Source organism: Heteronotia binoei, chromosome 2 (assembly GCF_032191835.1).
Source record: "Heteronotia binoei isolate CCM8104 ecotype False Entrance Well chromosome 2, APGP_CSIRO_Hbin_v1, whole genome shotgun sequence".
Classification (NCBI taxonomy): Eukaryota; Metazoa; Chordata; class Lepidosauria; order Squamata; family Gekkonidae; genus Heteronotia; species Heteronotia binoei.
In genome coordinates, this window is record NC_083224.1 from 153,247,987 (window position 1) to 153,270,227 (window position 22,241).

Here is a 22,241-nt window from a genome sequence, read left to right on the forward strand (position 1 = left end):
CCCGCCCTTTCATAAACTACCTGTCCTTGTAATATATTTTCAATCTGTTAATTTCTCAGCTATCAAAGATTCATCCCCCCAGATGATCAGTCTGTTTTTCCCCACTTCCCCAAGTTTTCTTTCACATGTAATTCCTGCTTGGCAGGCTCAGGAAAAGAAATGCTGGGCGAAGTGCTTGCATTAATGAGAGGCCAGGTTCCCATAGGGGTAAATGTGCACAGCAAAAGCTTTGCAAGGAATTATTTGCAAAGCAGCCTAAGTCCATTTACCTCTTTAGGCATGTGCATTGTGGTTTACAAATGACTAAGAGCATGCACCTCCTGAGCCTAGATGACATTTACTTAGATTAAAGAAAATGGACAGAGGAAAGAAACCTTGAATGCAGGGTTTCCATGGGGAGACCCAGTTTGTTCAGTCCATATTACAAGAAACTTCTGGTTGATGCATACCACTGTATAAGCAGATGGCCATCATGGATAGCCAAAAAGAGGGACTGGGCCTTGAGCACTGGGTTGTGGCACTTTTGTGGAGAATTAAAATGTTTACAATAACTTTCCCCCAACTTCTATAGAATAATTAGACAAATCACATTTGGGCTTTCTGATCTTATTAAAAAGTCAGATGCTGCTGCGATTTTCATTGTCTTCCTTGTCCTTTGTCACACAAGAGTCTATCAAGGGTTCTCTGCATACAGAAGCTGACTTAGTCCCAAAGCACTGAACTGGATACAAAGATGCCTCTTCATTTGCATTACAATTCTCATCAGGGCCCCAAATGAAGTAGCTAAATAATGTCTATGGAAAAGTACATGACTATCCACATTCTTGCTGCTTGATGGGGTAATTTTGAATAGGATTGCTGCTTATTTGGAGATTTCTACTGTTTTCATGTGAATTCTAGGCACTCCAGAGCAAGCACTAGAATCCTGCATATTAGCAATTAGTACTCAATAGAGTGTCCCGTGACAGCACATCTGACACATGCCTTTGGGGGCAGGAACTGACCAATTTTTTTCAAAACTTTATTTATACCTCGACTTTTCCTCTGAGATTTAAGGCAGATTATATGATGTAAATCAATGTAATTGATTAGTATGGGATAGCCAGTAAAGAATGGAATAAGGTCTAGGGTTGCAAAAATTAGAAACATCTCAAAAATGGCATTGCAAAAGTAGAAAGCAATGCAGAAAGAGCAAGATAGCGCATATAATCGAGTGACCCAGGCTACAGTTCTATTCCCTTTATAAAACAGCATTATATCACAGCCCTATAACCTTTGCAAAAAGTTTCCTCCTGAACAATTCTTGTTTAGAGAGTCCATGGAATAAGAAATGTGGAAGCCCCACTGGCCTTCTCAAGCAGGTAACCCCACAAGGAGAAAGCCATAACAGAAAATGTGTGTTGTATGGGCCCCAGTGTTCTTATGCATTGGCCGAATGGCAGCTTCAGAATGCTTTGCACTACCTTCCCCATTGCTGTATCTGTAGCATACTCATGTTGCACACAGTTTATCTTCTCACCAGTCACTGATTGAGACCTGAAGTTCACCCTCATAAGATCTGTTTAAAAAAAACCCCAGGGGAGAAGTCCCCTTTATATGATGAAGTTAATGAGTGCACACATGAAATTTCATTTGCATTGGTAAGCCCGCTCCTGAACACATGAACACAGATGCTTGGTTCGTCAAGGTCAGTCTTGTCTACTCTGGCTGGCAGCTGCTTCTCGGGTAGGGTTGCTAATCCCCAGGTGGGGGCAGGGGATCCTGGTTTGGAGGCCTTTCCCCTGATTCAGGTCATCAGAAAGTGTGTGTGGGGGGGAGGGAAATGTCTACTGGGTACTCCATTATTCCCTATGGAGACTGATTATCATAGAGTACAATGCAGAATTGATCCGTGGGTATCTGGGGCCCTGGGGGACTGCTTTTTGAGTTAGAGGTACCATATTTCAGCATAGAATCCATTGCCTCTCCCCAAAATACCCTCCAAGTTTCAAAAAGGTTGGACCAGTCCAATTCTATGAGTCCCCAAAGAAGGTGCTCCTATCCTTCATTATTTCCAATGGAGGAAAGCATTTAAAAGGTGTGTGGTCCCTTTAAATGTGAAGGCCAGAACTCCCTTTGGAGTTCAATTATGCTTGTCACAACTTTGCTCCTGGCTCCACCCTCAATGTCTCCTGGCTCCACCCCCAAAGTCCCCAGAATTTTCTTGACTTGGCAACCCTAGTCTCAGGCAGAGGCCTTTCACATCACCTGCAGCCTCATCCGTTTGAACAGGGGATGCTGGGAACTTAAACTGAAACCCAGACATGACAAAGGAAGGCAACAAAAACTGCAGCTTAAACCAGGTACCAAAGAGATGCAAATTAGTTCTTCTTCCACTCGCGCTCACAAACCCCAGTGAGCAGCACGTGCAGCTTGTGCCAATCTTGCCATTAGCTGTGATGAACAATGATGTACAACTTTTGCTATTCAATAAACCACTGCAGAACAAATCAGAACACAAAAAGCATACCTCAGCAGAAGTGAGCTTTGGAATTACACAGGCGAAGGTGCACTGCTCACTTGCTTTAGCCAGCCTGGCAGAATGGAGTGTTCCTTAAAATAAAGAAAATGACTGAGGTGTAAAGGTGCGTGTGCATGCCTACGATTATTGGATTGTGGTGAGCCTGACTGTGCTACAGGGATCATCTTGTCTCTAGAAACAAGACAGCAAAGACTCTGGACAAGACCTGTGCAGAAAGGAATTCAGAAAAGAAATATGAAGAAATAAAGATAGTTAGGCATTTCTCCACCTAAAGTGCTATTCAACCCTCACAGGAGTTGAGAGTGGAAAAGAAATACTGCACAACAAGCTAATCATTAGCAGAGCTGGAGACAGATTTGAGAAGCAAGTTACATGAAGCAAACTTATTGTTAAAATTCAGACTTATGACCTAGGCTGGAAGTACACATGGAGCAGACTGAACCACTTCAGTGAGCTGGCAGAGAAATACAAATCTTGTAACACTCCTCTGTGTGTAAAAGATTGATAGCAAGTAGAAAAGCATCATGCCTTTCAAAGAGCTAGGCTAGAACCTTTCTCCTGATAGGTTCTCCTAATGCAGACCCATGATCAATGCAGGTGACAAATATGTTTTCTACTTGCAGGGCTATTTTCACAAGGGTGCATTCCTAAGTGGTATATCCCACCAGCAGTGCATTTTACCATCTCAATACTTCATTCATTTAGCAGAAAGGACCACTTCTGCTCAAGATTTGGAAAGGGACATAGACTTTTCTATGAATTGCTCTTCTCAAAGATCCATCTATCTGGCTTGTTGGGTCAGGAAAAACTCTGAATTGTTTGTAGAGTTGTCAGGTCTCTCCTGGCAACTGGCGAGGGATGGGGGACTTACCAGGAGCAAGATGAAGGGGCAGGCTACCAGAAGTGACATCATCACCCTGGGATGTCACAGCACCACTATGGTATTTAGGCAAAAACTCTATGGCAAAAAACTACTTCAACCATAGAGTTTTTGCCCAAATACCAGAGTGCACTAGAAGTAACATAATCACATCAGCAACATCCCAGTGACACCCATTAGCTATGTGCTGGTGCTGTAACCTGGGCCTCCCTCTTGCTCCTGGTATATCCACTTGCCAGCCAGCTGATAGGCAGCAGAGGACAGGATAGGGTCCAACTCAAGAAATATCTGGGGACTTTGGGGGTGGAACTGGGAGCAAGGGTGTAACAAGCACAACTGAGCCCCAAAGGGAGTTCTGGCCATCACATTTAAAGGGTCCAAACTCCTTTTAAATGCCTTCCCTCCATTTTGAATAATGAAGGATAGGGTCACTTTTGGGGGGGGGGGCTCATAGGATTGGACCCATTGGTCCAATCTTTTTGAAACATGGGGGGGTGGGGTGTTTTGAGAAGAAGTACTGGATGCTATGATGAAAATTGGTGCCTCTATCTCAAAAAACAGCCCCCCTCTGAGCTCCAGATACTCACTGATCAATTTTCCATTATACCCTATGAGAATCGCTCTCCATAGGGAATAATGGAGTGCCCAGCAGACATTTCCCTCCACCCCTCTGCTTTCTGATGACCCTGAAGCAGGGAGAGGGCCTCCAAACCAGGGGATCCCCTGCCCCCCCCCTGGGGATTGGCAACCCTAGGACAAGGCCTGGGCGTGGGGAATCTCCAGCCTCCAGCTGGCAATACTAGTAGTCATGTTGTAACAGATGATCCTTCTTCCCACTTTTCTTTTCCATCTGCTTAGTGTCTTTTTTAAAGGCTAAGGTATGCTATAAGTGTGAAAGTAAAAATGAATATCTCATTGTCCAGGTAAGTCTTACCTCCTCCATCTGCCTTTCTCTGGCAGCAACTTCATATATCTTGTTCTGTTTACTATAGCTTGGTGATTTGTTTGCAATAGCTTGACCTCTGGATTTGTCAGGTTTCTGTCCTAGAGCCCCTGCCAAAGTGTTTTCATCATGAAGCAGCAAAATTACAAATCTCTTTCTAAGTTTGAACATATAAGAAAAGCCATGGCGGATTAGGCCAATGGTCCATCCAGTCCAATACTGCATCATACAGTGGCCAAAAGCGAGGCTCGCCTACCCCCTGGTAGGTTCTCTGATCATCTGCTCCATGGCACAGTCATTAAGAGTATCTAGAAACCCAATCTTTTTCTCCTGACTTGAACACATATTGACCCAATCAATATGTGTGGGTAGTTAAAGCACCTGTGATGACACAGTTAGTTTGTCTAGCTGCTTTCCTTGATTACTTTCCTGTTTTCAAATAACCTTGTAACCTTTGATCTGGTGAGGGATACACTCCCAGAGAACCAGGAGCATCTTGCACCAAGCACACACACATGATTTCTGTCCACCTGGCAGATAGTCATACATGTCGTACCCAGTGCAATACATTGGATAGCCCCCAACCCCCCTGCTGGCATTCTACCTTCAAAATGGCTCTCCCCCTTTTAAAAAATAAAATTTCTTATTTCAGTAGATCTGTTTGTGGAAAATGTGCTTATGCTTTAAGGGGCAGGAAAGACTAGTGCTGTTGTCTGCGCTTATTTAGTTTCTGGTTTTAGGCTACTACACATGTCTTCTCACCGCCTCAATTTCAGGCTTCTCTTTAGTCTAACACAGTGATGCTAACAGTAGCTATTGAATGAAACCGGAAACATCAATATTGATGCTGCAGGCTCAGCCTAAAAAATAAGCCTTGCAATATCTGATTTTCAAGGAGAGACATTATCTCACTAGATTAAGAAGAGGGAGCTGATCACGGGGCAGAGAAAGGGGGGTGGGGACACAGGGTAGCAATATTTGTCTTTTCTTTGGTGGTACTTCCTTGCTCGTTACTGTACCAGCATGACGCCTCAAATGTTTTGAACTCCCTCATACCATTCAAAATCTACTGTACCTTGTAGGACCCTTGATTAATGCAGACCCATGATCAGTGCAGGTGACCCTTGTTAATGCAGCCAGGTACATTTGTGTAGCCTGGAGCAGTGAGCAAAGTTGTGTGCTGTGGTATCAATTCCAGAGTGGCACTGGATGAGGGAAAGGACAGGCCCTGTTCATGGGAAGCATCATCAAAACAAAGCAGCTGCTTTTGTGAAATCATCTTTGAGATAATGGGATGGTGGGGGATCAGTCCCTCTCCCCTCCAGATAGATTGAACAAATCAGCAAGGATCCTCTGCCAGGAGCATTCAACGCAGCTAGGTCTTAGCTAGTGCAAGGGAGACATTTTCCCCCAGCTTATGTTCTCCACAATGGTAGAGACTTTTCACCCTACTTTCCACATATTCTACTTCTCCTAAGGGTGTGCGTGACCCATACTGCAGTTTGAAAATCACAGCTGTGCATAAAAATTAATGAGGCTTATTATTTTTAAAAGATTTACTGCTGAAGGTGTTGCAGAAGATAGAGGCACCTACTACCTATGCTGTTTTGATTGAAAGTATTGTGCGTGTGCGTGTTTGTAACATGGGGATTCTACAGAACTTTTGGATTTATACAAATAATGATGCAGAGTGTGCCTCAGCCCTATCCATTATTCCCTTTGCACAATCATCCTCACAACTCTATGAAGTCCCCAAGGGACACAAATGGGAGGGATGCGTTGATCCGAAGGAGATATCCAAGTTAGCTTTAGAAAGACTGCAGTGCTGCTGTGTAATCTTTCAAACCTGATGCTAGCTACAGGTGACTTACATTGCTGGAGAGGGAGAGCGCAGCCTTCACTTTCTGCTCAGTAAGAAAGTTTGTCCATTTCTCTTGGGGTAGAACTACAGCAGACTCCTGTTTCCTACAGCCCTGTTTGTTAAGGTAACATGAATGTACAGGAGAACTGGTTATTTGAGTATGTGTATGGACAACCAGCAGAAATGAAGGGTGCATAACTCTTCATGCACCCATTCATTGCACCCTTGCAAATTCTACCCAAGCTGTTCATTTTTTAAGAGGATGATCTTCCAGTTTCAAAACTGGCAGGCAAAAAAGATAAAATAAAAAACAGCTTGAAAGATCATTTGCAGGAGAACTGACAACCAGGAAACAAGTGAAGTACCCCTCTCACATTTACTGGTTTTGCATGGGTTACATTTGAGTTAGTGTGAATGAAGGGGAAGGTATTGAGTACAACGTAGCTCTGTATGCTCTGTGTTTTGGAGTGCAGATACACACTGTTGTTTCCTCCCCCATGTTGCAATCAGGAGAAGTTATCCAATGAGTAGTGGGCAAGTTTTGCCCCTGTCCTTCAGTTGCATCCCTGGTTGGATCATTTCTGTTTTGCACCACAGAAACCATGTTGGATCTCTGAGTACGTTCATACATGAAATAGCATGCTTTGCAGCTGGGTTTTTTACTGTGTAAGAATAGCAAAACCCACATGCAAATAGTTGCTGTGTGAAAGCATCCTCTGACCAGCAGCCGTGGCACACAGAGAATGTAATATGGGCAAGGCTGCTTCTTAAAACCCAGAATTGTGCTGCAAGATGCAGTAAAGCCTTTTCTGGTGTAAAATAGCAAAGTTACCGACAGGAGCAGTGTGGCTGAATCTCCTGATGCAGTGAATAGGAAGTAAACAGGGACGGTAAAACATTAATAACAGGTGGAAAATGAGATTGATGTAATTTCAGATAGAGGGCATATGTCTTTAAAAAGAAAAGAAATGAGCAAAATTACTTTATCCCATGTACAAGTCTATAAGGGAGGTACCTAGAGAGCAATCTAATACATAAATGTACAATGAAATCCACTCCTTCGGGGCTGCAAATGCATAAATTAACATTTGCAGAGACCTTCCTATCTGTCTTTTAATGATATCAAAAGCATTGTTTGGAATGGTAAATAAGTAAAAATTCTCTTGAGCCAGCAGACAACTTAACAATAAAGTTAGGTGTACTGTAAATTGTCTTACTAAAGCAGTGCCATTGAGAAAATAGCATATGCTGACTACGAGTCAAAGCCATTCTGAAATCCAAGTCCTTGACCTTATTTTTAATACACTTCCTTGATGATTGGGAGTAGCAAGCTTTAGGGCCTTAATGGGCTTTAATGTATAGCCATTACATTGAAATCCTTCTCTTTTTTAGGTAACTTCCTCTAAGCAAGGTACACATGGGGATCGCAATCAGATTCACATCCCAGCTGACAGCTGATTAGCTGTAGCCACAGATCAGAGTCACATTCTCTCAAACTGGTTTCTGAGCTTGTGCTTTAGCAGCAAAGTACAGCTTTTAAGCTGGGAGGAAAAAGAGAGGCAAGGGATGTAATTTAGGACGGCTAGCAGGAGAAAGTTCTCTTCATCATGCACATCGCAGGCCCTTGGAAACAACAAGAGGATCAAAAACAGCTACAAAAATATGCAAGAAAACGAAAGCAGCTGTGAAGGGACAGTCAGTTTTTCTAAACCTTGGTTAAACAAACATGAACTGTGGGGTGGGGAGGGGTTGAATAAACCTCAAAGAACATCATAGAAGGTGGGTTGCATTGAGCATGCCATTGACTACCAAGGCAAAGAACTGTTTATTCAGTACTTATTCAGTATCTTCTGATAGTAAAGGAATAGAAGAGCACCGAGAACATCCAAGGGAAAAGATGAGAAAATTAAGAGAACATAACTTGGTCAATTCCACCTTATGTGGTAATTACAATGCCGTAAAGGGTAGGAAAAAGACCGCAATTCCATCAGTGTTACAATGCTGTTCAAAAAGAAATTACAAGGCAGGAAATGAAGCACTATAGAGGCAATTGATGTCATTTGTGGAGTATGGAGTTGTAGAAAACTGAAAAGAAAGTTTTAGGAATTCCCCACCCCTCATCTGCTGCCTGTCACTGTCAATCTGATCCCACTCTTAGTTATTTTTTGAGCATTTTCAATAGTAAAACCCAAGACATCTGAAGTCTACAACTGGCAAATGAAACATCAGCGCTCACATTGTTCCACATAAATTATATGTATGCCAGAGGGGAACCTGCAATGTTCAGGGAAAGGGAAATCCCATTCCTCAGTTTCTCTGCTCTCCCCACATTTTATCCCCCACTCCCCAACATCCACTTTCTCAGCTTTGAAGCCTCCTGCCAGCCAGACCCCCCATTAGCATTGGGGGAGATACAGGAGGCTTGAAACAGAAAGTGTATCACATGCTTTCTGCTTCAAAGCCTTTTGCTGCTGCCTCCCACATGCTGATGGGAGCAAAACCTATCCCTATCCCAAAACCTATCCCAGGGATGGACGGGGAAAAAAACCCTATCCCAAAACCAACCCCAGCAGATGAAAAGCAGCTGCAGGAGGCTTTGTAGAAGAAAGTGCATATGAATGTTCTGCTTTAGCTCTCCTCTGCTGCATCTGATGACCAGCTGATTGATGGCTGTATATGGCCTGGTCTGTCTCCTCTTCCTCCTCCTCGTTGTTGATGTCCTCTCCCCCCTCCCCCAACTCTCCAGCCATTCCTTTCCTCATTGTCCTCTTCCTCCTCCTGCCTTCTCTCTTCAGTACTTGTTTCCCCCCCCCAAAAAAAATCACCATATAACTACCTGAACAATCCTACCATTTACTCAGATCATTAAACTGTTCCAAGAATAGTAATTTCTACCCACTATTTGTGTTTACTAATACCCTAGACCATCAAAACAAAATTATACTTTTCTAAAAATAACTCTCTGCACCAAAGGCTTAAAAGATAATGTAGCCAACAAAAGTCTCCCCCCCCCCAAAAAAAACCCCATTGTTTTTAAAATGTAATGAACTGTATCTCTTATATCCATCACATTAGTACGGATCACATTTTCCGGAGCAAGAAAAGCTGCCTTTTTCCACTAACAAAATATTGCAGAAAGAATGCTAGGAAATGTCTCTATTCCCAACAACCATGCAGCTTGGAGCTCCCATAAGAAGCAGTAACAAAGTACACTTATTGCCTAGAAAGGCTTATAGAATGAGGCTGACTGAATTTGCCTTAGGGCTTGCTGGGAAAGAAAGTTCAGTGCTGAATGATACCAAGTCTATAATGTTTCCCCCTCATCTTTATTATTGCTAAAGTGGAGGGAATCTGATAAAAACAAAGCATAACAAGATCATAAGCTGCAAATACCAATTTAAACTGGTTTTGAACAGCTGGAGGCATTGTACACTGGAACCAGTCCAGCTGATCAAAGATATTAAGGCTTGTAATGAAAAGGAAATGTAGGTGAGCAAGATAAATGTCTGATCTATTTCCTTAGAAAATTTATTCCTTACCATACTCAACATACCAATGGCGGTCTGCACAACTGGTGACCCAACATACGCATGGTAGCCTGTCCCTTGTGGGCACTGTCCCAGGCGGATGGTAAAAGCTGTAGCAGGAAACCCATATATGGACAGTAGACTGCATTTGACTTGAGAAGACTCTAGTTGTTCAGAACTGGGAGCTAAATACAAGTCAATGGTTCTCAAACTTTTGGAAGTGGGGCCCACCTCTGAACTTATTGTGGTATTAGGGGGGGGTCAGGTTGTCCCTGGTCACCAGCAAAGGTTGGGGGGTTGGTTTGCTAGATCCAGGTTGGGAAAATCCTGGAGATTTAGGGATGGAGCCTGGGGAGGACAGGGACCTCAGTAGGGTACAATGCCACAGAGTCCACTCTCCAAAATATCCATTTTCTCCAGGGAAACTGATCTCCATAGACTGGAAATGAGCTGTAAATCCAGGTCTCACCTGGAGGCTGGTATTCCTATTTAGTATTTAGGACCCATTGCAACATAATTCCATGCTACTTTCCCCCTCACAATATAAAATGCAGGCATCTCATGTCAGTTAGATACTACTTTTCATGTTTAGTATTTCTAAATATACAGTGTTACTGAGCAACAGGCTGTATTTCATGGACATATTGCACCTTATACAAAAGCAAACCCAAACTTGCCACTGGGTACCCCAGAGCTCCTCATCCAGTGCATCCTTTTAACTCCCCCTTCCTCCTGGCATCACATCCAACTAATGACAGAGTTACAACCTACTTGTGGGACCCCAATAACCACAAACTGGGAGCCACTGAAATAAAGGGTTTGATTTATAGCATTACCAGTGGCTTGAAGTCAATGGAGTGGGACTTCCTGTTCTTTCCTGCTGCTGCCCCCCAAGCCCACCTATGATCTATATCCTGTTGCTATCTGTCATGAGTAGGGTGACCATAATGTCTGAAGGCCAGCCAGGGACACTGGGGGGGGGGGGGGGTGCGCGCGCGCTCCGCGCGCGCGCCCCGCCGGAAACAGGAAGTGACGTCACTTCCGGTGACGTCACTTCTGGTGATGTCATGCCACCACCGGAAACAGGAAGTGGCATCACTTCCTGTGACATCATTTCCCCCGCGTCGCCTGCCGGAAACAGGAAGTGACTTCACAGCACTTCCTGTGACGTCCCCAAAAATCCCCCAAATATCACCGCCGGAAACAATTTTGTTCTCAAATCCTGTATATACTTCATCAGTATATGGGATAAGGCACTTTCTCAACTGTGCTGCATAATGCAGCCTATTTATTTTGTCCTGTTGGCTCTGTTGGCTCTATCTGCGCCACCTTCATCACTTTCGGGGTGTGGATCCCCCAGTGGGGTGGTCTCCCGACTCCCTCCGCTGACTGTTTCTGATAGCCCTGCGCCCCCTCTTTCATTTGATACGTGTCCCGTGCGGGTGCCACCCTCCCGCCGGGAGATGCCGCAAAATGAGCCCCCTTGAGGCTTATGGCGGCAGGGCTCGGGGGAAGCGAGCTAGACTGCTGTTCTTTTGAGGGGTTATAGAGTGTTTCGAGCCCGTCCCTGTGGCATCGGTCCCATCGTTGTGGGACCAAGGGGGCCGGCGCAGCGGCACGCCGAAGCAGCCTGTCACTAATAACACCGGTCAAGATGCAGGACAGGAACCTGGAAGTGACCGACAGGCTGCTTCAGCGTGCCGCTGCGCCGGCCCCCTGGGCCCCACAATGATGGGACCGATGCCACAGGGACGGGCTCGAAACACTCTATAACCCCTCAAAAGAACAGCAGTCTAGCTCGCTTCCCCGGAGCCCTGCCGCCATAAGCCTCAAGGGGGCTCATTTTGCGGCATCTCCCGGCGGGAGGGTGGCACCCGCACGGGACACATATCAAATGAAAGAGGGGGCGCAGGGCTATCAGAAACAGCCGGCAGAGGGAGTCGGGAGACCACTCCACTGGGGGATCCACACCCCGAAAGTGATGAAGGTGGCGCAGATAGAGCCAACAGAGCCAACAGGACAAAATAAATAGGCTGCATTATGCAGCACAGTTGAGAAAGTGCCTTATCCCATATACTGATGAAGTAAATACAGGATCTGAGAACAAAATTGCACTAGAAGACACAAACACAAAGCTCCCTTACACTGAATCAGTGCTTGGGTCCACCAAAGTCAGTATTGTCACATAAGAGAAGCCCTGTTGGATCAGGCCAGTGGCCCCTCCAGTCCAACACTCTGCGTCACATAATAACATAAGAGAAGCCCTGTTGGATCAGGCCAGTGGCCCATCCAGTCCAACACTCTGCATCACATAACAACATAAGAGAAGCCCTGTTGGATCAGGCCAGTGGCCCATCCAGTCCAACACTCTGCATCACATAACAACATAAGAGAAGCCCTGTTGGATCAGGCCAGTGGCCCATCCAGTCCAACACTCTGCGTCACATAACAACATAAGAGAAGCCCTGTTGGATCAGGCCAGTGGCCCATCCAGTCCAACACTCTGCGTCACATAAGAACATAAGAGAAGCCCTGTTGGATCAGGCCAGTGGCCCATCCAGTCCAACACTCTGCATCACATAAGAACATAAGAGAAGCCCTGTTGGATCAGGCCAGTGGCCCATCCAGTCCAACACTCTGCGTCACATAAGAACATAAGAGAAGCCCTGTTGGATCAGGCCAGTGGCCCATCCAGTCCAACACTCTGCATCACATAACAACATAAGGAGGGAGGGAGGGAAGGAAGGAAGGAAGGGAGAAAGGGAGGAAGGGAAGAAGGGAAGAAAGGAAGAAGGGAGGGAGGGAAGGAAGGAAGGAAGGAAGGGAGGGAAGGGAGGGAGGGAGGAAGGGAGGGAAGGGAGGGAGGAAGGAAGGAAGGGAGGGAAGGAAGGAAGGAAGGAAGGAAGGAAGGAAGGAAGGAAGGAAGGAAGGAAGGAAGGAAGGAAGGAAGGAAGGAGGGAAGGAAGGAAGGAAGGGGGAGGGAGGGAGGGAAGGAAGGAAGGAAGGGGGAGGGAGGGAGGGAAGGAAGGAAGGAAGGGGGAGGGAGGGAGGGAAGGAAGGAAGGAAGGGGGGAGGGAGGGAAGGAAGGAAGGAAGAAAGGAAGGGAGGAGGGAGGGAGGGAAGGAAGGAAGGCAAGGGAGGGAGGGAAGGAAGGAAGAAAGGAAGGGAGGGAGGAGGGAGGGAAGGAAGGAAGGGAAGGGAGTGAGGGAAGGAAGGAAGAAAGGAAGAAAGGGAGGAGGGAGGGAGGGAAGGAAGGAAGGAAGGAAGGGAAGGGAGTGAGGGAAGGAAGGAAGGAAGGAAGGAAGGAAGGAAGGAAGGAAGGAAGGAAGGAAGAAAGGAAGGAAGGAAGGGAGGGAGGGAGGAGGGAGGGAAGAAAGGAAGGCCGCCCCCCGCCCCCCCTGCTTTCGGCCCCCTTACCTTATTCCAGGGCGGCGGATCCAGCGGCGGCGGCGGCGGGGAGTCCTCCGGCGGCGGCCTCGCGGCGAGGGAGGGAGGGAGCTGCCGGGGCTGGCCTCTGGAGGCCTCCAGGGACCAGCGCCGGGCCTCTCCGCTACCGGCGCTGGCCTCTGGAGGCCTCCAGGGACCAGCGCCGGCTGCTCCGCGGCTTCCCCGCGGCCTCCGCTGGTCCCTGGAGGCCCTCCAGAGACTCTGGAGGGCCTCCAGGGACCAGCGGAGGCCGCGGGGAAGCCTTCGCTGGCCGGCGCTGGTCCCGGAAGGCCTTCCAGAGCCTCTGGAAGGCCTTCCAGGACCAGCGCCGGGTGCCCCGCGGCTTCCCCGCGGCCTCCGCTGGTCCCTGGAGGCCCTCCAGAGACTCTGGAGGGCCTCCAGGGACCAGCGGAGGCCGCGGGGAAGCCTTCGCTGGCCGGCGCTGGTCCCGGAAGGCCTTCCAGAGGCTCTGGAAGGCCTTCCGGGACCAGCGCCGGGTGCCCCGCGGCTTCCCCGCGGCCTCCGCTGGTCCCTGGAGGCCCTCCAGAGACTCTGGAGGGCCTCCAGGGACCAGCGGAGGCCGCGGGGAAGCCTTCGCTGGCCGGCGCTGGTCCCCGAAGGCCTTCCAGAGGCTCTGGAAGGCCTTCCGGGACCAGCGCCGGGTGCCCCGCGGCTTCCCCGCGGCCTCCGCTGGTCCCTGGAGGCCCTCCAGAGACTCTGGAGGGCCTCCAGGGACCAGCGGAGGCCGCGGGGAAGCCTTCGCTGGCCGGCGCTGGTCCCCGAAGGCCTTCCAGAGGCTCTGGAAGGCCTTCCGGGACCAGCGCCGGGTGCCCCGCGGCTTCCCCGCGGCCTCCGCTGGTCCCTGGAGGCCCTCCAGAGACTCTGGAGGGCCTCCAGGGACCAGCGGAGGCCGCGGGGAAGCCTTCGCTGGCCGGCGCTGGTCCCGGAAGGCCTTCCAGAGGCTCTGGAAGGCCTTCCGGGACCAGCGCCGGGTGCCCCGCGGCTTCCCCGCGGCCTCCGCTGGTCCCTGGAGGCCCTCCAGAGACTCTGGAGGGCCTCCAGGGACCAGCGGAGGCCGCGGGGAAGCCTTCGCTGGCCGGCGCTGGTCCCCGAAGGCCTTCCAGAGGCTCTGGAAGGCCTTCCGGGACCAGCGCCGGGTGCCCCGCGGCCTCTCCGCGGCCTCCGCTGGTCGCTGGAGGCCCTCCAGAGTCTCTGGAGGGCTTCCAGCGACCAGCGGAGGCCACGGAGAGGCCTCCACCACTGCCGCCGGGCCCCGCGCGCGGGCGGGGAAGGCGGGGAGTGAGGGTGGGAGCGTCCCGGCGCAGGGACGCTCCCTCCCTCACTCCCCGCCTTCCCCGCCCGCGCCCGCGGCCCACCGGCTCCGGGGCTGCCTAAACCGGGACCTTTAATGGTCCCGGTATAGGCAGCCCGGGATCCGGGATTGGGTGGCCAGATCCGGGAATGTCCCGGGAGACCGGGACGGTCTGGCCACCCTATGAGCTGATTTTGACATGGGACCCTGAGATTTGCAAATTGTGCCGATTCCAGACTTGGAGCCCTCTTGAGAGTCAGTGGTCTTGCATTTTTAGAAGCAGTCCAGCTTGATAGCCCCATTTCCAGCTATAGACACTGCTGTAGGAAGGTAATCATCACAGAGCCAAGACTCCTAATCAAACTTTTATGGCGACAGGACTGGTCCTCTCCGTCCCAAGGCCATATCACACCAATGGCTGTGGGCAAGAGAGCCAGGAGAAAGATAAAGACATCATTCCATGCCTGCTGTCAGGTCGCCTTGGAGTTGCCCCAGTTGCCTTCTCCCCTTCCTCATGTTCAGAGCAACTAAACCTTCTTAAGTGTAAGAGGCTTTCAGTTTGTTTGTTTAGGTTTTGTTCTGTTTTTCTTTGCATTTGAATCTAATATTTTAACATATTGCTTTCCAATCTGTTCTGTCTCTCATCCACATTTTTGATCACAGGTCCAATTGATTTGTTTAAATCAAAAGCTTTTTTTTTTTTTTAAAAATGTCTTCTATTAGAACCTGTTGCATTTTACAAATGTGAGCAGTTTGGGAGACTTGCTTTTCCAAATGTCCATTTTTTTTTCTGAAGTCAAACTCTCTTTTGACCGCCTCAAAGATTTGTTCACAGGCAATACAGCAAGTAGTTTTGCTTCTGCACTGCGGTGGCATTTGACATTGTGGTTCCGTAACCACTGATCACTCACGCTGGATTACTATGCCCTGGGTCATCACAAGATGTCTCTTTTAAGATGTATGTGCTGCTTTTGCGCATGTCAGCATTCCTCCTCTTTCTCTGGTCTTCAGTACAAGAATACTTTCCTTTCGTTTCTATACAACAAAGATCAACAGGCATGCGATTTTGTTTAGGACTGCACTTTTAGTCTGGAGCCCTGCTTAGGATCTGTGAGTCCTGGAACTGATATGAAATTGACCAAAATTTTCTTAGCCACAGAACTTGAAATGAAATAATCCAAGGCTTTCTTACCCATGGAGGTCTACACCTCTACACAATCTCCCAAGAAAACACTCCAGTTGGTTTGTAAAAGAATGCTGTTTTTGCTTTGACCAGAAAAATGGTTTTGGAGAGGGGATAGAGCAAGAATGGTCACAAATTATTCCTGATCTGGACAGTTCATCTGCCTTTCCTACTAATGAACACTGCCTCAGAAAGTTGTATGGCAGAGAGGGAAACTCCTCCCATCTGTAGTCACTTACCATGAAATTAAAATGTTCTATGTACTTAATGATAGTGACAAACAGCAGATGGAGAGGGGAAGTAGCAGTGGTGGAAGTAATGGGAAATCTGTAGAAGAATGTACACTAAGGGTGGGGGATTGCACATTCAAGTACATGTGTGAACTGTTCAAATATAAATGAAAACACATTGAATATTCAGCATGGCAACTTCAAACCAGCTTGTAAACCAAACTGTCAGAAGATTAACCATCTCTGATTAGGTGATAATTGTGATGTATGTCCAATAATGAGATATGGGATTAGAATGACCCATCTTGAACCTTAGCAACAGGACAGGCCATACATCTGAGCAACTGTCATGATTATGAGCATTTGTTCCAAATCTTGCATTTATCCTTCATTTGACATAGGGCCGTCTGCTTCCCTGGCGCCCTAAAAGGGAACAAAATACTAAAGAAACAGTCCTGCCCTGAGGATCTTACAATATGAATTAGGGCAGTGGGGGAGACAACAAAGGGGAAGAAAAGGAAGGAGACCTGGGAATGAATATGCAAAACTCTTCCCAAGGCTAGAGGAGCTCTTAGCATCTTATCTGTTGCAGTTGTGTACTTCTAAAAGTAATCACCACAAGGTATTTTAAAATAACTTTCCCTGTTCATCTGATGCATATTTAGCACAAAAGAATTCCTTAGGAGTCACAGAAGTGCATTGTGATTGGCTGCCCAGGCTTAAATGATTGATGATATTAGGCTATATTTAGACCACACTGCTTCCGTGCCTTCTGGTTTTTTAGTAATTATCTCCAGCGTCTTGATGATTTTAGAAAAGCTCCTGTTCTTAGGGAAAAAACAGCACAGCAATGAAGAGGCACAGCCAGTTAAAAGGTAGAGTGTATGTGTGTGTGTGTGTTTATAAATGAAATAGCAATGCAGAAATGACTCCACCCCACCCCCCATTGTCACTTAATTCTACAGTCAGGCAAAAGCTACGTACTTTGCTCACCCTCCAGAAAAGGAGCTCGAAAGCATCAACGTCTAACAAAAGCTGCTGAGTTGACTCCTACAAACACAGGCTTACTGCTGGCAGGTCTGATTAGGAGAAAAAAAATCAGGAAAGCTGAGGAAAAGAACTTCCCCCCTTGATAACAGGAAAAGATGTCTACGATAAATAAATACATTTGGGCTGGAATAATAACTGTATGAAGCTGAGAAGAAAATAGAGTTATATAACAGAGTCTCATAAACAAGAAACAGACACATTTCTACTCAAAGGAGCTTGCAGTCCAAGAAACAGGTAGCAGGGGAAACAACAGGGGAAGAGGAGAGTGAGGGATAGTTGGGAGGAAATGCAGTTGCATGAATTTAGACTAGCTGCAGTTGGGAATGAGGGTTACAGGGTTATTCCAAAGACCAGGGCTTTTTTTTTTTTGTAGCAGAAACTCCTTTGCATATTAGGTCACACACCTCTGATGTAGCCAATCCTCCTGGAGCTTACAGTAGGCCCTGTACTAAGACCCCTGTAAACTCTTGGAGGATTGGGTACATCAGGGGTGTGTGGCCCAATATGCAAAGCTGTTCCTGCTACAAAAAAAGGCCTGCCAAAGACTTTGCAGATTGGGTTTATTTTGAGGATTTGATGGTGACACCAAAGGAGGATGATGATGATGATGATGATGATGATATCAACAGTCTTGGTGCTCTACAGAGATAGATTCACAGTCCAGGAATTTATAGTCACAGTGTAGATGGAAGCTAGAGAGGAGGAGGAGCCAACAACAGGAAAGGCGGAAGAGACAAGCAGCAAGAAAAAAAACATAAGAGGAAGGGGAGAGTTGGGAAGGATGAAGGTAACACCAGATGGATGGGAGCAAGTGTGGTTTTGCATAGCTACTTCTAGATGCAGTTGATGAGATCCCCAAGTTTGCTCTTAGAAGAGCAATAATACAGTCAAACCTATTGTTGCCACTGGATTACATGTGAAGTGTTTCAAGCTTCAGTTCCTCTTGCTGTGCTTCCTGACTAAGGAGCATGATTTGTGGAGATATTTTCTTGCACAAGCCCTGTTAAGTTTAACAGGAGCTGTGCATGAACACAGTTGTCCCAAAAGGGGCATGTACGTAATGATCAAGTTATTTGATAGGGCATCAAAATGCCATCCACTTAAAACGAGCAGCAAATGTAACATATACACATCTCTATAATTGTTTCCAACCCAACTGGTAAAATATTAAAGAAAATTTAGTTATCTACATTCATGAAGCAGTAAGTGCAGCAAATGTGTCCAAAAGGGGCATGTATCTCTCTAGTGGGATGAAAATATGCTTCAGTCCCAATGTGCCAGTGTGGTGTAGTGGTTAAGAGCAGCAGACTTTAATCTGGAGAGCTGGGGTTCATTCCCCACTCCTCCACATGAAGGAGCTGGGTGACCTTGGACCAGTCAGAGTTTTCTCAGAACTCTCTCAGCCCCACCTACCTCTCTCCCCACTCCTCCACAGGCAGCTGCTGAAGTGACCTTGGATCGGTCACAAGTTCTCACAGAGCTATCCTCTCAAGAGCAGCTCTATTAGAGCTCTGTCAGCCCCACGTACCTCACAGGGTGTCTGTTGTGGGGAGAGGAAGGGAAGGTGATTGTAAGCTGCTATGTGACTCCTTTGAATAGTGAAAAGTGGAGTATAAAAACCAATTATTCTATAAAAACCAACTCTTATTTATTTCACTTTCTGTCTACTGCATTTCTATTCTGCCCTTCCTCCTGAGAGCTCAGAGTGGCATACATGGTTTTCCCTTCTCCATTTAACCTCAGAATAATACAGTGAGGTAGGTTAGGTGGAGAGGGGATGACTGGCCCATTGTTACTGAGTAAGCTTCCATAGCAGAGTGAGGATTTGAACTGCGATCTCTCAGATGTTACTCTGGAACTTGCTCTCTTTCAGTTTACATTCCATTTAGATGAGATGAGTGTGAAGACACTAATTAGTTCCTTGTGTAAACCACTGTTCTCTGAACCTCTGCTCTGTAGGATTGTCAGATCTGACTCAGGAAATACCTCAGGACTTTGGTGGTAGGACCAGGAGACTTTGGGGGTGGATCCAGCTGTAAGGTTGTGATAAGCACAATTGAACTCCAAAGGGAGTTCTGGCCATCACATTTAAAGGGACATCATTTCTTTTAAATATGCTTCCTCCATTGGAAATAATGGAGGATAGGGGCACTTTCTTTAGGGGCTCATCGTATTGGACTCCAATACGATTTCAAAAATCAGAGCCCCAGATACCTCCAGATCAATTCTCCATTATACCCTATAGGAACTAGTTTCCATAGGGTATAATGGAGCACTCAGCAGACATTTCCCTCTCCACTTCCACTTTCTGATAACCCTGATGCGGGGCAACCCTACTCTTCTGCAATGAGGGGAGAACATAATATTGGCCTATCTTGCCTGATTGGTGCACTGATTGCTGCAATAATATACAGTACAAGGTTTTGTAATGCAGTGAATATGTACAAAGTATGTGTATAGATTATATTATGATTTAGGGTCTTAGGCATAGTAAAATTACTGGTTTAAAAATGTACATTGTCTGGAGAGGTGGTGCATAGTAAATATTCTACAATCCAGAATACAGTATGCAGGCAAGATATTCATATCTGTGTGCTTGTATTTAGTATAGTGTCCCCACTATACATAATAGTTCTGCAGATTTATTGAATAAGACATTGAAGCAAGAACCCTTATGACAAGATTGTTCTAAGAACATGAAGAAGAACAAGACCATGCAAAATAGGGGGAGGGGTAAACCTTTGTCTCATCCTGGAGGATGGCAATCCATCTCCTTATCTAAAAGTCACTCAAACAGTTCTTCCTTGCCTTCCTGTTATACATTTCTTTCTTTCCCTCCATCTTTAGGGAAACCTTTTCATGGTTTAGTGAGGAAGCAAGATTCCTAGCACAATCCAAAGGTGAATCATAAGAGTATTGTTACATACTAATCAGAGATACAGGTAGTGCTATGGAACAGCCACATTTTGTTTGAAAACACCTTCTCCATATATTCCTTGGGGCAATGTAACAAGATCAGATTGCCATAGTTTTTGTGCCTTGCCTGCCTCTTGTACCTTGTTGGCTTCCCAAGCTATGCTGTCATTCTTCTTTGGGAAATCCATATGAATCTGCTGAACATTTGTAACTCCAGTGAGCTCATAGTAACCTTGTGATTTAAATCAAGCTGAGATACAGCAACTGGTCCAAGGTTAGCCAGTGAACTTTGAACCAAGTTCTCTTCAATGCGCAAGCAACACTTTAGCTACTATGTCTCTGAATACAGGAAAGAGTCTTTTCCTCATACAGAGTGTACCACTGTGTCTTTTCAGTCTTTTCCTTTCATATTTTTCTATGTATCATATTTATTCCACAATGCAGACAGAAAGCAGCTTATGTTGTTCTTCTGTCCTCCATTGTATCCCCACAACAACCTTGTGAGATAGGTGAGGCTGGCCCAAGGTCACCCCACAAGCATCCATGGCAGAGTGGAGACTTAACCTAGATCTTCCAGAACCTATTCTGACACTCTGACAACTACATCATGTTGGCTGGTATCTACCTTCCAAACCATCATTGGTTCTTTCACCTCAGTGAGCATAAAGACCCCAGTAAAATATCAAAAAAGGAAGGGGAGGGAGGAGAGAGAAGCTTTATGTCCTATACCAGATCCTTCCTGAGACTCAGCTCCACTGAATTCTCGAGAGCTGTGCTGCTTCACCGTAGACAAAGAGCTGAACCTTCAAGTGTACAAAGTGAAACGGGGGATATGCAGTTCAAACAAATCTGTATCTTTCCAGAACCTCAGTTGATACAAAGCTCAAGGGACATTTTGCTGTTCTGGTTCAACACCCAGGATTGCCCCCCCTTTCCTTCTCCCCTTAAATCAATTGGGTCTATTGGAAGTGCCTTGAAAAAAGCAAAACAAACTGTTCCAAATGAACAGCACTAAAAGCTAACTACTGTCATTATCTGCTTCTGTCAACAGGCTACCAGCAAATTAAACATTGATCAGTAAATTAATCACATGTTTAGTTTTTAAGTGAAACTTAGCCCTCTAGAGCTGTTCTGTCCTGATGTTTGATGGCAATCACAATGAACATAACACAGGTAGAGAGGAAAGATTCCTCACCAATATTTAGTCAAGAGCCCCCACTTGAAACTTTCATTAGCTCTCGTTCATCAAACAATATGGCAGAGGACCCAGAATTCATCCGCTCCACAGAGCGATTAAGACCACAAAATGAGATAAGAGCAATTTTGAATGGGTTCCTGTTTCAAAGTACAAAATTTACTGACACATACCATATACAGGCAGCAGATACAGTGGAAGATTAAATCCATAAAGAAAAGTATCAGAAGATCTATAGCTGGTATATAATTGGCATTCTCCCCGACCCCCTTAATCAGCCTGCCTACAAGTTTTTTGTTTGCTCGTTTTCGGTCACACTGTAAAACTCCCACTTTGAAATCTTATTCTGTGATGTTTGTATCCTGTATAAAACTGACAAAAAAGAAACATTTTTTTCCTCTCCTTCTATATGTGACAGTTTTTACAAGGGAGGGGAAAGAAAAGCATTCCCAATGCTCTGATCTTTTTTTGCTCTGTGTGACTATAGCATGATGTTTCTGGAATAATAGGCATGCAAATTAACAACAATACAACCTAGAAAACAGAACCAGAAACCCTCAACTATTTCAAGACTTGCATGCAGTTTTGACTATTGGATAAAAATACTCTGTGAACCTACTTAGCAAATCTTCTCCTACAGCCAGTCTGCTAAGATGCTTTCCGAAGATTCTGTAGTTGTAGGGTCCAGATTGCAACAGTGCATTCATTAAAAGCCCAAAGGTGGAATACTTAGATTTTCACAGAGGTAAACTTAAAAGTTTTCAGCTTTAGTGGTCTAAAGAAGAACATTCCCCTCTTCCCTCCTGCCTCCCCCCCCCATAAAGGCTTTCAAGAGATCAAAGTTACTTACTAGAGTATTAGAAGTGGATAGCCTGGTGGTATTTAGTCCTACCAGTGAAGGGAGCGTCTGGGACATCCAGTTAGAGATCATTGCCATGGTACTCAGAACAGCACCAAGCTTGAGCAGAGGAGGACTCATTGCTGTGGAGGCTAATGAGTTTTCATAGTGACTGATTATCATCCTAGAGCAAGCAGGCAGGGAGAGGCGTGCCTGCAGCTCACCACATCCACAGCATGAAAGGGGATCAGCCTCCCCAGATCTAATCATCCACTAAAATACACACTCTCAGCAGCCTCACCCCCCACCCCACCCCCTTAGCTCAGCTTCTAGTTTTCTCTTCTCCCCACTCCGCTCAA

The 22,241-nt window shown here is 46.3% G+C and overlaps 1 protein-coding gene across 2 annotated transcripts in view; it reads right to left on the reverse strand.

Moving 5' to 3' along the window:
- Window positions 1–22,241, reverse strand: part of OLFM3 (olfactomedin 3) — a 264,124-nt gene that overhangs the window by 54,849 nt on the left and 187,034 nt on the right. Inside the window, exon 1 of one of the 2 annotated variants that reach the window (XM_060232287.1) lies at window positions 21,895–22,167. The exons of the other annotated variant lie outside the window; for it this stretch is intronic. Within the exon in view, the coding sequence (XP_060088270.1) occupies window positions 21,895–22,152 (258 nt within the window). The 5' untranslated portion in view covers window positions 22,153–22,167. Of the gene's footprint in view, window positions 1–21,894; window positions 22,168–22,241 lie in introns of those variants that run through there. 2 annotated transcript variants of the gene reach the window in all.